General features: G+C 38.4%; 1 protein-coding gene across 10 annotated transcripts in view; it reads right to left on the reverse strand.

The window, feature by feature from the left end:
- TCF4 (transcription factor 4) overlaps positions 1-16559 on the reverse strand; it is a 414802-nt gene that overhangs the window by 197414 nt on the left and 200829 nt on the right. For all 10 annotated transcript variants that reach the window (XM_081315673.1, XM_081315672.1, XM_081315669.1 and 7 more), the window contains one exon: positions 16331-16395. In XM_081315673.1, the coding sequence (XP_081171799.1) occupies positions 16331-16395 (65 nt within the window). The remainder of the gene's footprint in view (positions 1-16330; positions 16396-16559) is intronic.

Here is a 16559-nt window from a genome sequence, read left to right on the forward strand (position 1 = left end):
ATCCGTCATCCCTAAATTCATTAAAAGAATATTCAAACCCTTAACTTTTCAAACATTCTCCTTAGCTCACTGCAATTATGTTACGTACATTTTGTCTAGTTTTTGGCATTGTGTGGGGTTAGTTAATGCATAGACTGTGAATCCATATGTTCCAGCAGTATGGCTGGTTTTAAAATCAGACATGCCCACATCAATTATATTCAAGAGATACATTCATTTTATTGAACATTATCTGGATTATTTGTCCCAAGATAGAGTGGAAAAAACAAATAGTTTTGAGCTACCCACATTTTTCATCTAAGCACTTGCATTAGATAAAATATGCTTTTCTATTTTATTAAATTACTAATCTTCTAAAGCTCAAATATCTCCTTTATGGAAAGAAAACAGTTTAAAAGACCCTAGTTAAAAGTTGGGTATATGAATAAATTAAATAATGTTAATATATCATTACAGTATTATGGTAGGTTGTGCAATCAGCCAGTTGTTTGGACTGGATTTGCATTTTTATCCACCTAGAGTCCTTCCCAAGGACCTACCTAGATTAGACAGATGTTGTTTCATGGAGTTAAAGATATCATTGCAGGATTTAAGTCAGACATGTCAAACCTACGATGTCATGTGACGTTGCACAACATATTGGGACTGTTTTGCCATTGCCGGCAGTGGGGTGGGCGCGGCTTCTGCATGACGTGTCCGGTCCATGGGCCAGCAGTTTGACACCCCTGATTTAAGCTGTTCCAAATAAAGCTGCCTTTTGTAATTGACTGATGGAGATTTTGTCAGTGCTGATAATGTTATTGTTGTTAAGCTGCTCCAAGTAAAGCTGCCTTTTTGCAATTGACTCATGGTAATTTTGTCAATGCCAACAATGTTCAAGTGGTGCCCCAGATGATTTATTATTGTTATTATTAGTAGTAGTAGCATTCAAAGTTGCAATCCATTCCATGCTGCCCTTGTGCAATGTTGAGAGAATATGCTTATAGAGATGACAGTCAACGACAAATTGTAATAAAAAACAGTATCAGAATCCATTGTCTAATTTCCTCTGGTAAATTCTGCCATAAATCTTGCTAGAACCACTAAAACTACGGATAAAATGATAGTAAATTTAAATACAGTCAACAGTAGGTAGGTAGGCAGGAAGCCAGACAAACATTTCCAATGGTAGAATTATTTTCCTCCTTTAAATTTCAAATTCTACTTAGGATGCAAAAAAATAATAAAAAATTACAGGTTAAGCTACTGAACAACTGGCAAATGTAACCCAGCAGGAGGGCATACTATTCTTGGACACTTGAAACAGCTGTGTTTATTTTCAATGTCCAGGATATTACTAAAGCATTATTTCTTTTTGTTTCAGAGGGCAACATTTTTTCCAGAATACCTATCTTCCTCTAAGCATGAATTTCATTGTTCTGCTTGTCTAGCAATAATAAACAAACTCTCCTGGGTATGAATAGATGGACATGTGTGCATGTATATATTCAATTATACATATGTTCTTTTTGTATGTGTTGTTCTAATTCCCGACTTAGTCTCCTTCAGTTTATCTACATAAATGAACCTGACCCATATATGCCTATTTGGAAATTAGTTCCACTAAGAGTTAGTTCAATATTTAGGTATGCATAGGTTCATTGTCCAAATGGAATTTGGACAATTTACTCATTGTATCTGAGTGAATGGGGTCCAATCTTTGGAGTTGACCACACTCGGATAAAAACTGGAACAGCAGTCCTTATTCATCACCATTTTGTGTTTTACCAGGAAACTTGAGAAATGAAAATAAAACCAACCTAAGACGCTTATGCAGGAATGTGGTCTGTCCAACTCCAGCTACAGCTGTCACTGAAAAAAATAGTTTAATGAACTCTGTTTGTGTTTCACTAGAATCTATATCACAAAAAGAATCAACTAAGGGAGGGGTGGGGTCGGGGACTACTTCACTGCCTAATAAATTTTATTTATTAAAATATTTATAACTCACTTTTCTGGCTTAAATAAAGGCACAAAAGTTCACAAAAACATAACTTAAAATATATATTTGCTGTTCCATAACCATAACTTAAGATCTGAATTTACTACTCTACCCAACCTTGTATAATACATCACGGTAAGCCGAGTATTAATAACACAACTTTAAAAATAAACTTAGAATGTTTCAAAATAGTTTTTTTTGAACCCTGTATAGCTTATCAATATAAAAAGATAAAGGTTCCCCTGCACATGCGTGCTAGTCGTTTCTGACTCTAGGGGCCGGTGCTCATCTCCGTTTCAAAGCCGAAGAGCCAGCGCTTGTCCGAGGACGTCTCCGTGGTCATGTGGCCGGCATGACTAGACGCCAAAGGCGCACGGAACGCTGTTACCTTCCCACCGTAGTGGTCCCTATTTTTCTACTTGCATTTTTACGTGCTTTCGAACTGCTAGGTTGGCAGAAGCTGGGACGAGTAACAGGCGCTCACTCTGCTACGCGGCACTCGGGATTCGACCCGCCAAACTGCCGACCTTCAGATCGACAAGCTCAGCGTCCTAACCCACTGAGCCACCGCGTCCCTTATCTTTCTTATTTATTTATCAATTTATCAATATAATAAATTGATAAATAAATAAGAAAACTCTGTAAGCCTTTGATGGCATATTTCAGGACTGATGAAATAATTATAAATGAATATATTATGTTCTATTTGCAGTGTATTGTAACTACATTTCCAGGCCTACCAGACTTGTTTAACAAGAAGTGGATTTTGCTGGTACCCTATAAGGTCCATCCTAACTAGGATGGAAAGTGGTATAAAAGTATACGGATTAAATAAATAAAAATATATAGGAAGTACAGGGCATATTCTTTTGATCTCTGAATAATCTAGAAACAGCTTGGAAAATCTGGCTCTTAGACTCTGTAGGAACCCCTCTACTCTATTCTCTACTCCCAGTAAAGAACAGTTAGTTGTTGTGGTTTTATGTGTTTATTTATACATATTTATATAGTTGCCTATCTCAACTAATAACTCCAAGAGGCTCACAATAATCACAGTAAACTATTAAAAAAGATGAAGGAAAGCTTCACTGAAGTAACAGTGATGAAACAAGCATGATTACATCATCCCTTACATCTGGGCCCAGCATTCTGCTGTATTAGACCTTACTCTAGTGTCATCCTCAACCTTCCCAAGGGCCATCAGCATGCGCTATGACAAGAAGATAATTAAGGTATAGATATAGTTTATGTCCAAGTGTTGGATCTTGGCTTAAAGCATGGATGCCAACTATGGCCTGGGGCATCCCTGCAGTTGGATTTTTTGTCCTCCTTCTTGCATATGGAAAAAATTGAGTGATTTCCAGGGGAAAAATGACTCCATTTAATGACTCCATTTTACCCCTTAATACTCCTGATGTTTTGTGCTTCCATCCACTTTCAGATTATAACATATTATGAAACATATTATGAAACATATTATGAAAAATCTGGTGGGGCTCTAAAACATTCTGAAGTTGTACTCCTCTCCCCTTCTGGAGTTGATGTCCAACATCTTAAAGTTGCTAACATTGAGAAATACTGGTCAAAAGTGTGCATCCCATTACCAGGCAGCAGATATACTTACAAAACATACAACTAATTTATAATTAGTAAGTGAATAACAAGGGACGTGGTGGCTCAGTGGGTTAGGACGCTGAGCTTGTCGATCGGAAGGTTGGCAGTTTGGTGGGTCGAATCCCGAGTGCCGTGTAGCAGAGTGAGCGCCTGTTACTCGTCCCAGCTTCTGCCAACCTAGCAGTTCGAAAGCACATAAAAATGCAAGTAGAAAAATAGGGACCACTACGGTGGGAAGGTAACAGCGTTCCATGCGCCTTTGGCATCTAGTCATGCCGGCCACATGACCACGGAGACGTCCTCGGACAAGCGCTGGCTCTTCGGCTTTGAAACGGAGATGAGCACCAGCCCCTAGAGTCGGAAACGACTAGCATGCATGTGTGGGGGAACCTTTACCTTTAAGTGAATAACATTTCAGTTAGCAGTGGCCAATTATTTAACTTTTCTGATTTCATATCCAGCCAGCCACATAAAGGCACATGACAAAGGCACTTTTGACTTTTTGTTTTGATCAGCTGAAATATTTTCACATTCATCATAAATCTGTTACTCTCAGAATTTATTCTACTCTCTAGCAATGGAGGTTGGGATGGGGGGAGGAACAGAAAGAGAGAAGCCAACAAGATTTAAGAATTTTTTTCTGTTTTTTTTTTCATTTTATTTGATTTAATGCTGCATCAATACAGCATTTGTGTGTTTTAATATGTAGGGAACAGGAGGAAGATTTGATAACGGGTACAGATAACTTGCTATGAGAGCAAGCAGAAAAATACTTATTTGACTAATAAAAAAACCAACTTAGTGATTTGTAACTGAATAGCTAAAATGAACTCTTATGTCTCCAGAGGTCTGCAATATGATCTTCACAAAAGGTAGCTTGCCAATTTAATTGAGGTTGTAGTTATTTATTTTTTATATAGACAGGTATAGCTTTCAATAAAATCACATATGCCTATAATACTGCAATGGCAGATGTGTCTCGATTATTAGAGATGGGCTCTAGGGAATATATACAACGGATCTTGAAATTTGTAAGCAGCTGTTTAGAAGGGGGTGAAACATTGTAACACATACACACATGTTCCTTAAGTGCAGTAATATTTTGTTATTTTACTGCAGATGTATTACAGAGATAAAAGTTAATAACTTATTGAATACAGTTCCTTGATATTTATCATTAAATGTCATCTATCTATCCATCTATCTATTTCAAGAAACAATATTTCTTGTCTTAGTGATTTAGTTTATTAGAAGAAAAAGAAATTTGAAATAATGACTCAAGAGGCATCAAGAAGGTGCATGTTTATATAAAGCAAAGTTAAAAGTGCTAGTGAAGCTACTCCTTATCTAATTCAAGAGAGTAGCCACACATGCAGCCATGAAACTCACTGTGTGGGGTGGGAGGGTGTCACTCCCTGTTTTTCCTCACATGGGAATTTTTATGATATCAGGATAATACATATAATCCTGAGGAGGACACTCAAACAAAAACAAACAAAAACCTGCCAACACTAATAGACAAGGATGACCTTGTCTATTAAAACTTCTGCGTGATTTGATATGAAGAACACTGTTCACAGTTTTAAAAAAAACTGGATTCTGGAATATTTATTTATTATTATTACATTTATATATAATATAAAATTTTGATATTAAGCTTAGGTATCATTGTGTCCTTAGAATGCTACTAGCAGGTTGTCCCTGTTGTACTAATTGTGTCTTTGATCGGGGAAAGAAAATTTTCATATTTTAACTGCATTTTATTAAATGAATGAATATATACAAGGTTACTCTTGAAAAGTTTTGGGACATCACAACTGGCATAAAAAGTATGCTCCTTTTGGTTTGTATCTGGGTAAACTTAAATTTGTGAGTTCTGACTTACTAATCAACTAACTGATTTGGGGCCAGAATTATGAGTACAGTCTCCTTTCCCCTATGAATGTAGCCTCAAGTGTTACTGGAACCCCTGTTATATTAATAATAATAATAATAATAAAAGTGTCACATTGATGGTTATCCAGAACAGGGTTTTGCAATATGATGGTTGATTATGATGTTGTTGTTGTTGTTGTTGTTGTTATTCCTTGTTTTTCAGTTGTTGTTGTTTTTTAAAAATACTGTCATGGCTAGTCAAGAATTCCAAGAAATGAAAAGAAGATCTGCCTATCATCTGTTATCATCAATATGTCTTATGGGAGTGTGCTAGCAAACTTTATTACTAAAATTATGACTGGTTGTTTTTCACTGAACTTAAGAAAGCTTCAGGGTCTTCAAGAATTGAATTCACAGTCTAAGTAATTCTCTCCTACAGACTAGACTAGACTAGACTAGACTAGACTAGACTAGAATAGACTAGACTAGACTAGACTAGACTAGACTAGACTAGACTAGACTAGAATAGAATAGAATAGAATAGAATTCTTTATTAACCAAGTGTGATCAGAGACATAAGTGTGATTGGACACACAAAGAATAGAGCTGGAAGGGACCTTGGAGGTCTTCTAGTCTAGCCCCCTGCTCAAGCAGGATAACCTATACCATTTCAGACAAGTGATTGTCTAGTCTCTTCTTAAACATCTCCAGTGATGGAGTGCCACGATTTCTGGGGGTAAGCTGTTCCACTGGTTGATTGTCCTCACTGTCAGGAAGTTTCTCCTTAATTCCAGGATGCTTCTCTCTTTGATCAGTTTCCAACCATTATTTCTCGTCCTTCCCTCTGGTGCTTTGGTGAACAAAGTGACCCCCTCTTCCTTGTGGCAGCTCCTCAAATATGGGAATACTGCTGTCCCTATTTCTTCTTTTCTTTAGATTAGCCATGTCATAAAGGATTTGCTAGGTGGAGGCGTGGCAAATGAAGTAATGAGCTAGTAAAAATTTAGGTAGAAAAAGAATTGCAGAAATGTTTACAAAACCAAAATCCTCTCCCCCCCAGCCACTGTCTGGTTAATATTTCCCATACTGTTTCATTGGCAGCATTCTGTGTATATATTCTAAAACACTTCATTTCATCACTATATCCACAGTTTCTTTTAATCCATGTGTAAACCAGTCTTGCTTACAAGATATGCAGAGTAAACTTAGCGACAAATGATTTTGTTATGCGTATCATAATAAAATGCTAAATTAACAAGCTTTACTCTGAACTCAGTATTTACAGTTATTTGTAAATTTCCTGGTGAGGACTGATTCAGGGTTTGAGAATATGACCACAGTAATTAACATGCCGTAGAGCCTGTTGGTGTAGAAAGGGCTGCATATTTCCAAAGTAAAGTGCTGACTATTATTACTCATGCCACTATAAAGAGTAGGAACCGCAGCAATTACTGTTTGCAGTGTGTCCAGATACAACTTTAGGTGGTCATCTACCTCCCTTTTGCTATTCAATTGCCATTGTTTGTGCTGCCCAGATGACAAGGAAATAGGGATCTTTTGATTGTTCTATGGCCTGCTAAATAATTTAAGAGCTGAACTTTTCAACTAAAAACTAGTGCTCGGGTTGGGATTGGTCTTCCTTCTCTGACACATTTTTGTTTCTTTTGAGAGGAGAGACCTGCCTCGAATTAAGGACAAACTTTCTAACAGTGAAAACAATTAACCAGTGGAACAGCCTGCATACAGAATTTATGGGTGCTTCATCACTGGAGGTCTTTTAAGGACAGCCACTTGTCTGAATTGATATAGGGCAGGGGTCCCCAAACCCCAGTCCTTGAACCAATACCGGGCCACGGCATGCTAGCAACTGGTCCGGACAAATGAGTAAAGCCTCATCTGTGGGATGCAGGCAGGTCACAAAACCACATAATTCTCTGGTCCGCAGAAAAACCTTTCTCCACAAAACCGGTCCCTGGTGCTCCAAAGGCTGGGGAGCTCTACTGTAGGGTCTCCTGCTTGAGGATCTCCAAGGCCCCTTCCAGCTCTATTCTGATATTATTATTATTATTATTATTATTATTATTATTATTATTATTATTATTATTATTATTATTAAAAAACTGGAAGAATGAGCAGTCTTAAGGAAGGAAGGAAGGAAGGAAGGAAGGAAGGAAGGAAGGAAGGAAGGAAGGAAGGAAGGAAGGAAGGAAGGAAGGAAGGAAGGAAGGAATGGGATCAGGCCATTGCTTCATTTTTTCCAAGTTATTCGGTAGAGCAGTGTTTCTCCATCCTGACAACTTTAAGAAGTTTCAATTTCAACTCCCAGAATTTCCCAGACTGGGGAATTCTGGGAGTTGAAATCCATGCATCTTAAAGTTGCCAAACATTACGGTAAAGAATTCTTGACTTAAGTATTGCATTTTCCACTTATTTCTGCATTTGTGAAAGTTCATATCCAAAGCAAAGCAGCACTACCTAACTGATCTTTGAGAGATCCCCAAAGGCCTAAGCTGGGCCAGATCTAGTTAAAGGTAAAGGTTCCCCCGCACATGCGTGCTAGTCGTTTCCAACTCTAGGGGCCGGTGCTCATTTCTGTTTCAAAGCCGAAGAGCCAGCGCTTGTCCAAGGACGTCTCTGTGGTCATGTGGCCGGCATGAATAGACGCCAAAGGCGCATGGAACGCTGTTACCTTCCCACCGTAGTGGTCCCTATTTTTCTACTTGCATTTTTACGTGCTTTCGAACTGCTAGGTTGGCAGAAGCTGGGACGAGTAACAGGCGCTCACTCTGTTACGCGGCACTCGGGATTCGACCCGCCAAACTGCCAATCTTCTGATCAACAAGCTCAGCGTCCTAACCCACTGAACAACCGCTCTAGTTAGCCTTTGGTTAAATAACTTTCCTGCTCCATCTAATATAGTTTGGTCCTAAAACATCAGTGCAAGCATTTTTCCCTTCTTCAGTGTCAGGTAAAGGAATTTAAAAAGAAAAGGAGAGAAGAGAAAGAAGGCATTGTAGCAGTACATACGGCATTCAGAAGCACAAAACCGTGACACTTGGTTGTTGTTGAATGACAACTGAGACGAGAGGCTAGAAAAATGTAACAACACAAATTGCTTTGAAACAGGGAGCATAACATTGAATTAGTTTCCTAGGAATGTTCCAGGTCAACAAAAACCACTCCTGCCATTCACTACTCTACTAGGAGCTCTGACCAATAGGAACTCAAGCTCCTAAGTCACTGATGGCTAAACCTTTAGAGACTGAGTGCCCAAAACCCGCCCCCATCTGCCCGCAGGGCCACCCACCATCTCCACGGCCCACCATAGATCGCCATAGGGGCCCAGCAGCACCATGGTGGCCACGCCCTCTGCCCATGCCCTGCATCATCTGTGCACGATGGGACACGAGGGCGGAGTTTTGTTGAAGTCTGCCCGGCTGCTATGTCCTTGGTTGTGCTGCTCCACGTGGGCTGCACCCAGGGGCAACTCTCCTCCAGGGGGCTGCTGGTGAGCAGGGGGCTGTGGGGAGAGGGTGGCTGGGGTGAGGGCATGCGTGCTCACAGAGAGGGCTCTGAGTGCTGCCTTTGGCATGCGCGCCATAAGTTCACCACCACTGTCCTAAGTGATGTAAATGGTCTCCTCATATATTCCAGTTGCTAAGAGAACAAACATAAAATATATTTCGGATATTTAATAAAACACATTGTTTCATGCTACAGTGAAAACAAGCATTACAGGCAGTCCTCCTTTAGTGACAATTGAGCCTGGCAACTCAGAATGAAGTGGTTGCTAAGAAAAATTGCAGCTATATTTTATGATCTCCCTTCAACTTTCCATTTGCTTTAGAGACTTATGGATTGGTCACAAAGTTACTATATCATCACCATCGTAACTATGAGTGACCGCTAAACAAGGCAGTTACTAAATGAGGACTGCCTCTATAGATACCGATCTACTGATGTTAACCTCTCTGAACAGGTTTATGTGCTCGCAGCAGGTTTTGAGACCTGAAAGAGCTGCAGAAAAGAACCTGAACTTTCTCTCCCCGCCCCCCCCCAAACATCTGGCAATGTTTATTTGGGGATTCAACAGATCTGTAAACAAAGGTCCAACCTGTTCAGCTGTAATGAGCGTAACTTCCATTCATCTTTCAGATCCTTTTAGATTTTTCCATTTATAAACGTTCTTTCACTTTTTTCTTCAACATTTTGCTACAAATTGAAGATGTCAGATATGCTTACAAAAACAAAAACACCACCTTTCTTTCTCTTACTGTTGAGTTATAATACATTTTGCCATATTGTAGTAACAGAATGTTAATATACACTGGTGCTTCCTAAATTTTCTGTTTTTTAAAACATTTCATTTGGTAGGAAGTTGAGGTATTTCTACAGATTTGAATGAATGGTGTTAAAAAAAATAAGGCATAATAAATATTAACTCATAATATAGTTAACTGATAATTAACTCATAATAAATAATATACATTTTCTTACAGTATACTTCTACAAATGCCAAAGTTTCAATTTGTTAAAACACAATAAATGTTTCCAGATTTCACATTCATGCTATTTAAAAAAAGAAAAAAGTCCAAATGTATCCAAATGTTACATTGCTTTGGATTCTAATCCCAGATAAATCCAGTGAATCAAAATATTTCTATTGCTGAGGAAACTAAATTCTGCTTGCACAGAACTCAGCATAATCCAGAGTTTCCATTCTTCATTTCAGCCACAAGTGGACCAATCCTGAACTATAATTGTTATGAAATAGGTTCTCGGATAAAACTCAGGATACTGTGCAGAATTTTTAAAAAAATGCATGAATTGAGATACTTTGTAAATATATAATTGGGTATAACATAGAAAAAGAGAAATGAAAAGTATCTAGATAGAAAGCTAGAAAATCACGTGAGTTCATCAAGCTATGGTTCAAATGGAACTGACAAATGAGCAGGATCGCTTTCTGTTAGAAGAAGTCTAATTCTGGAAACCAGAAGATGGTAGAGGACAGGAAGGCCTGGAGGAACGTTGTCCATGGTGTCGTGATGGGTCGGACATGACTTTGCAACAAACAACAAAAATTCTGGAAAAGGCCTCATCTCAGTTTGAGACAACTCTGGATTCCCCCACTGCTCTGTGCAGCCTTTTCAAAGGCAAGAGAGATACAGGTAGTTCTTGACTTAGCAACTGTTTGAAGTTACGACAGATGTCGCTGGAGGGAACTGCTACCCATTTCTGAAGTTCCGATGGCTGCCCCTGGTCATGTGACCACATGTCAAATGCTCAGCAACCAGGTTACATTTTATTTTATTCTGTTTGTATCCCAGTTAGTTAGTGTCATTAATGCAATCCCAAGAGACAGTGGAGGACGGGGGGGGGGGGGCTGGAGTGCTATGGTCCACAGGGTTGCAAAGAGTCAGACACAACTTAGCAAATGAACTACAAACATCCCGCCTTTATTACTTTTACAAACAACTCAAGGCAGTGAACATAATCAATGCTCCTTCCTCCTCCAATTGTTCCCACAACAACAACCCCATGATGTGAGCTAGAGTGAGAGAGAATGACTGGCCCAAAGTCACCCAGCTGGCTTCCACAGCTTAGGTGGGACTAGAACACTCAAGTCTCTTGCTTTCTACCCTGGTGACCTAACCACTAGACCAAATTGGCATTTGCAGTTATTTGCAGCATCCCATGATCATGTGATTATGTTTTAGGATGGTTCCCCCCCACAAAAAAAAGGTTCATAATGAGCCACTGGTTTGCTTAATGACCACAATGTTCATATAATAACTGCTGTATATAAAATATAATGACCGCCATTCATAATATTGGGTCGGTAATATGGGTAACCTGATTTAAAACTGTTACAACTTACAGCCATAATGGGTAGCTCCATTACATGCTGGAAAAGGAGCGTGGAAACTGAACTCTTTTAATCTAGCTGCCCATAGTTAAATCTAGAGTCCGCCTTTTGGAAATATTTGGAGCAGATAAAAATCACACATGTTTGTACAAAGCACCATGATGTCGTTTCAAAAGAAAACCAAGTTGGATTTTTGTCACATATACTGTTATGTAAACATATGATTACCATGCAACTTTGTTAGATAGCACCATTTACATAGATAGATTTCTGTATGAATCCTATTAGCTTTGATGCACTGAGGTGGTCTTAGTAACATGGTGGAGGGAAGGAAACATCACTTATTAAGTAGCAGTCAACACTGCTAACCATGATGGCACTGAAAATATTCTGGATTTTCTGAGGTCCAGTGATGTGACTGGATGGGAACGAGAAGTAGAGTAGTTCTTTTTTTTTATTGCAATGTTTATTTACGGAAAGTGATGCTTATGATTTTTTTTTTTTGCATTTCTTGATTTTGTTAACCATCTTGTTTCAACCTCTCTTGAAATCACTGCACATGGACTTCTGCAGGAACTGATGTTTTGTTTCAAAAGAATAGAAGCCTCACTCTGATGTCACACACTTGCACAAAAGCGCTGGGATTTGCATTGAATGCAGTAAAAATTTTATAGCTTATTTTCCAGTTCCTCAACCCCACCATTGGGATACTTCTGTTATTATATTAGTACAACATAGGATTGGACATACTCTTAAGTTTTTACCTTAATGCTAGCTAGCTGATGGACAACATACACACAAGTTTAGAAATGAATGGGGAAATTCTAATGCAGGGGTAGGCAACCTTGGCTCTTTTATGACGCGTGGAGTCCACGCGTCATAAAAGAGCCAAGGTTGCCTGCCCCTGTTCTAATGTAAGTTCTGCCTCCATATAGATAGGTCTCACTTAACAACTAATGACTTAACAACCATTCAAACCATCCAGGGTTTACTGTAGACTCCCCCAAAAGTTACTTTCTCTGTCATTGAAGCTATGACTGCCGTATCTACCTTCTATCACCTTATCACATTTTGGGTGCTGGGCAACAGGCTCTAATTTATGACTGGGTACAGCCTCCCGAAGTCACAAGGTTTGCAACATTTTTTGCTGGCTTCTAGCATTCTGCAAAAGCCAACCATTTGGGAGAATTGATTTGCTTAATAACCAGGTGGTTTGCTTAACAACCACATAACTCACTTCTGATCATCATAAAAATGGTCATAAAATCCAAATCATATGGTGACCCACTTAATGACTGCAATGACTTATTTTCAAAATGGCAGGCTCAATTGTGGTTGCTAAGTGAGGTGTGTCTCTGGTTTCCATTATGTCCTTAATAGGCAGGGAGTTTTTACTTACTATTGTGCTGATGAAACTACTTTTGATTTGGTTTCCACTTTATGCTCCTCTGTCTCTCCCTCCCTCCCTCTCCCTCTCATTTCAAAATATTCTTATAAACCATCCTAGAACTGAAAGGTTTTTTCAGTAACCAGGGAATCTGCTCTTGTGTTCTGGTGATGATATCAGCAAAGATACGGTGAAAAGTAAATTAGAAAAAAAATCATAGGCATTAAGTTTATCGTGGTAGCTAAATGATCTCTATTGTCTTTTGGATACCATTCTCTGGGGAATAAACACTAGAATTATGTCCTTAATGCCACGTTTGTGGTCTTTCTGAGGACATTTTGTTGGATCATGCTCAGACAAAATTCAAACAGACAGAACCCTTTATTTGATTCAACAGTGATTAAAAATGGAATGTAGACCTATTTTGTTAAAAATGATATTAGGCTACCTTCTAAAAGCCAGATCACTGTGCTCCACTGACTGAATTTGATCCATGTGCCAATCTGGGTCAGTGAGGCCCAATTTTAGAAAATCAAATCTGTTTTAAGGAACTTTATACTTATTTCCCATCAATTTTAATTTTGCAGCAGCTTATTTTAATGGCTGGGCTGAATATGACCTTACTATTTGGCTAACATCTTGTTTTCTATATTTTGCAGCAGGTGATCCCTATTCTTAGTTTATTATTATTTTGCCCCTTGGCCATTTTCCAGGAATGTTTGAATATGAGCTTCTCTCCAATGTAAATTAACAGTGTTGAAAAATATCCAGCCGCTTCCTTATTTTGAGGACAATCAGAACTAAGTTAGTGCCACGGAAAAGATTCTTTCCTCAAACATCTGTTTCAGGGATCAGTTATACACTATTGAACTTTAACTGACACTATCATCTCATTGTGGAAAATAAAGAAGTTATGAATAATTTGCTATTTCACAAATAGCAGTAGATAGCAGAAGATAGCAGTATCAAAGACCAGAAGAGGGAGAGAGAGAGAGAGAGAGAGAGAAAGAAAGAGAGAGAGAGGGAGGGAGGGAGAGAGAGAGAGAAGCAATCTCTCAGCTACTGATAGATAAATGGCACAACATCAGTAGCTAGCTAAAACAGTTTAGTAGTGGGAGTTAATATAAGTCAATATGGACTGATGAAAAGAAGTACGGAAACACATAGCAAATGTGCTTTTAGAAAAAGCAATACTGAACTTTTTTTTATTTTTTATTTTATTTTAATCCCATTTATATCCCGCCCTTCTCGGAAGACTCAGGGCGGCTTACAATTTAAGCACAAACCAATGTGCTTAGCAATAGCCTTCATTCTATGTATATGCCTGAAGGGTAAGTAGTTTGTACATAAGATAAAAGGTTAGGAGGTTATTGTAGAAAGGCTGCCTAGGAAGCTACATGGCTAAAATCAGGAACTTTCAGACAAAGGTATCATTCAGAAGATAAATTTCCTTCACCTTGGTAACAATACCTATTTCACAGAATGACTTACGTTTTGCTGGGAATTATGGGAGGCATTTATCCTTAAGCATATTTACAACAACACATGTCTGGAAACAAAAGGAATTATATCTTAGCTCAATAAATGAGTAAGATCTAGGAAAATGATGGTGGCGGCAGCACGAAGGAATACTTGAAGCCACAATGAAAGTGAAGTAATTCAAAATAGGAAGATATACTGCCCATAACCTTTATCGCAAAGGATGCTTATTTTGGAAACAGCCCTTTTATTGTAACGAATTTCAAATGCCACAAATAATTTAAAAGGCTGGATCTGTAAAATCACAAAGAGATAAACAAGGCTCCCACTGCACTTTACCTTCCCTTTCACCCATTCAAGAAATATAGGTGAAAGTTTAAGGGAGCTTTAATATGATCTGAATTAATCTGATAAACACCCCCACCCCTTTAAAAAGAAACGGTAAACCTGTAGAAATGAAAATCAGCTACCGTCCAAAACAGCCAAAAATCATAACCAATAAAAAACAGCCCTCCCCCTCCCCCCAAATTGCAGCTTGTTCTACCTGCAAAAGGGAAACATGTCACCAAGCTTCTCCTCCTTTTGTTTTGACCCTCAGAAACCAGATACAACAGAGCAAACCTTTCACAGCAATTGAAAGCTTTACACTAAAGCCACAGCATTACGTTGTTTGCTGCCAAAGCTATCTGCTCCAAGCATTTGCACAGGCACATTCCAAAGCTGTTTCCACTGTTCTGAGAAAGCTGTAAGTTTCCTTTCCTGAGCAGTTCCTTCCAGAAAACAAGGATGAATTATATTTGAGAACACATGCAAGTCCATAGTTCTTGACTAAGGCAAGTCTCACGTCTCATTTCCGCAAATCTCTTCCTACCGATCTGGATAGAAGGGATAGTAGATTTGAGTAGGCTGGAGAATGAAAACTTGAAAAAAAATGAACAGATGCACAAAGGCACTGGAATGCCAGCTCTAAGGATACATTAATACTAAGTATGTGTACTTTTCAAGGGAAGGTTCTATTTAATTACTTGGACAGTTTATATTTGGCTATGCTTAATTAAGCAAAGTAACTGAACTCACCTACCCCAACCCATTTCGAAACCTCAAACTGTTTCTCTGTGTTGCTAAGAAAGTTACGGTCACAATAAATTAAGAAGCAAAAACTATGGGGCTCTTCTTGCTTTAAAATATGTAAAAAGTCTGAAAGGGGTAAAAGAAGGTAATTTCTTCCAAAGTAAGCAACTGTTTCTTTGGGGCTGAAAAAATAATACAAACAATAACTGTCCTAAAAAAAACTAAGAAGGAAGGGAGAGAGAAGGAAGGAAGGAAGGAAGGAAGGAAGGAAGGAAGGAAGGAAGGAAGGAAGGAAGGAAGGAAGGAAGGAAGGAAGGAAGGAAGGAGAATAAAGCATTCTGAGGAAATAGTAAAACTGGATTGCAGTATATTTTTTATCTTGCAAGCACCTTAACATTTAGCTACTGATAGCAATTTTGGATGAAGGTACTCTCACTGGAAATTTAAAAGTATGCAAATGCAAAGTATATAGTGGCACAAACACACACAAGCTATGCCTTTGTATTATATTGGCATTTTATTATTTAATTAAAATACTCTTATTTTTCTAGCTCACACATTTCCCTTGAGACAATTTTTCTGTTAGCCTGCTGGCCTTGACTTCCAGCCAAAAACAATTCAGAAACAAAAAGAGACAACAAATCATATTTTCACAGACATTTTTATCTCTCAATAGAACCCTGTTTTCACACAACATCCTACAGACTCTATGGAAATTATAATTTATTGTTATAGCCATCCAAAGGCAGTGTGGCTTAAAAATCTCCACTGGTGCCTCCTACAAACTCTGACAATTTCTTAAGTTGAACTATTGATTGTCCAGGAATTGTCATTGGGCAACACTAGTGTAATCTTTTGAATGAGATTGATAAACAGTTCACCAGAATATCAACCTAGTTGCTAATAGAAAATCAGAAAGAGGAAAACAATTTAATGTTTCAAACGCTACTGAATTATCCCTGAAGATTCTTTGAAAAGACATGATATATGTTAGAAAGATGGATAGTGCATAAACATGGGATCACATATTACTTTGTACCATCAACTGACTTACCTGATGGCAACCTTGAAGATTTGAGTCTCGCCCATACGATGAATAAGAGCTTCTCTCTGTTTTATCTGTTTGAGAGGGAGAGAGAGAGAGAGAAGTATTATCTGATAATACAGTTAAAGAATACATCATGTAATTAATTAATCTGCATAGAAGAGTGATATTTATTGTGTTGTAGTGAATGTCTTTAATCTATTTTATCAAAAGCCTCTCATCTTTAAGGCCATTGTTT

Source organism: Vipera berus, assembly GCF_964194415.1.
Source record: "Vipera berus genome assembly, chromosome: 2".
NCBI lineage: Eukaryota > Metazoa > Chordata > Lepidosauria > Squamata > Viperidae > Vipera > Vipera berus.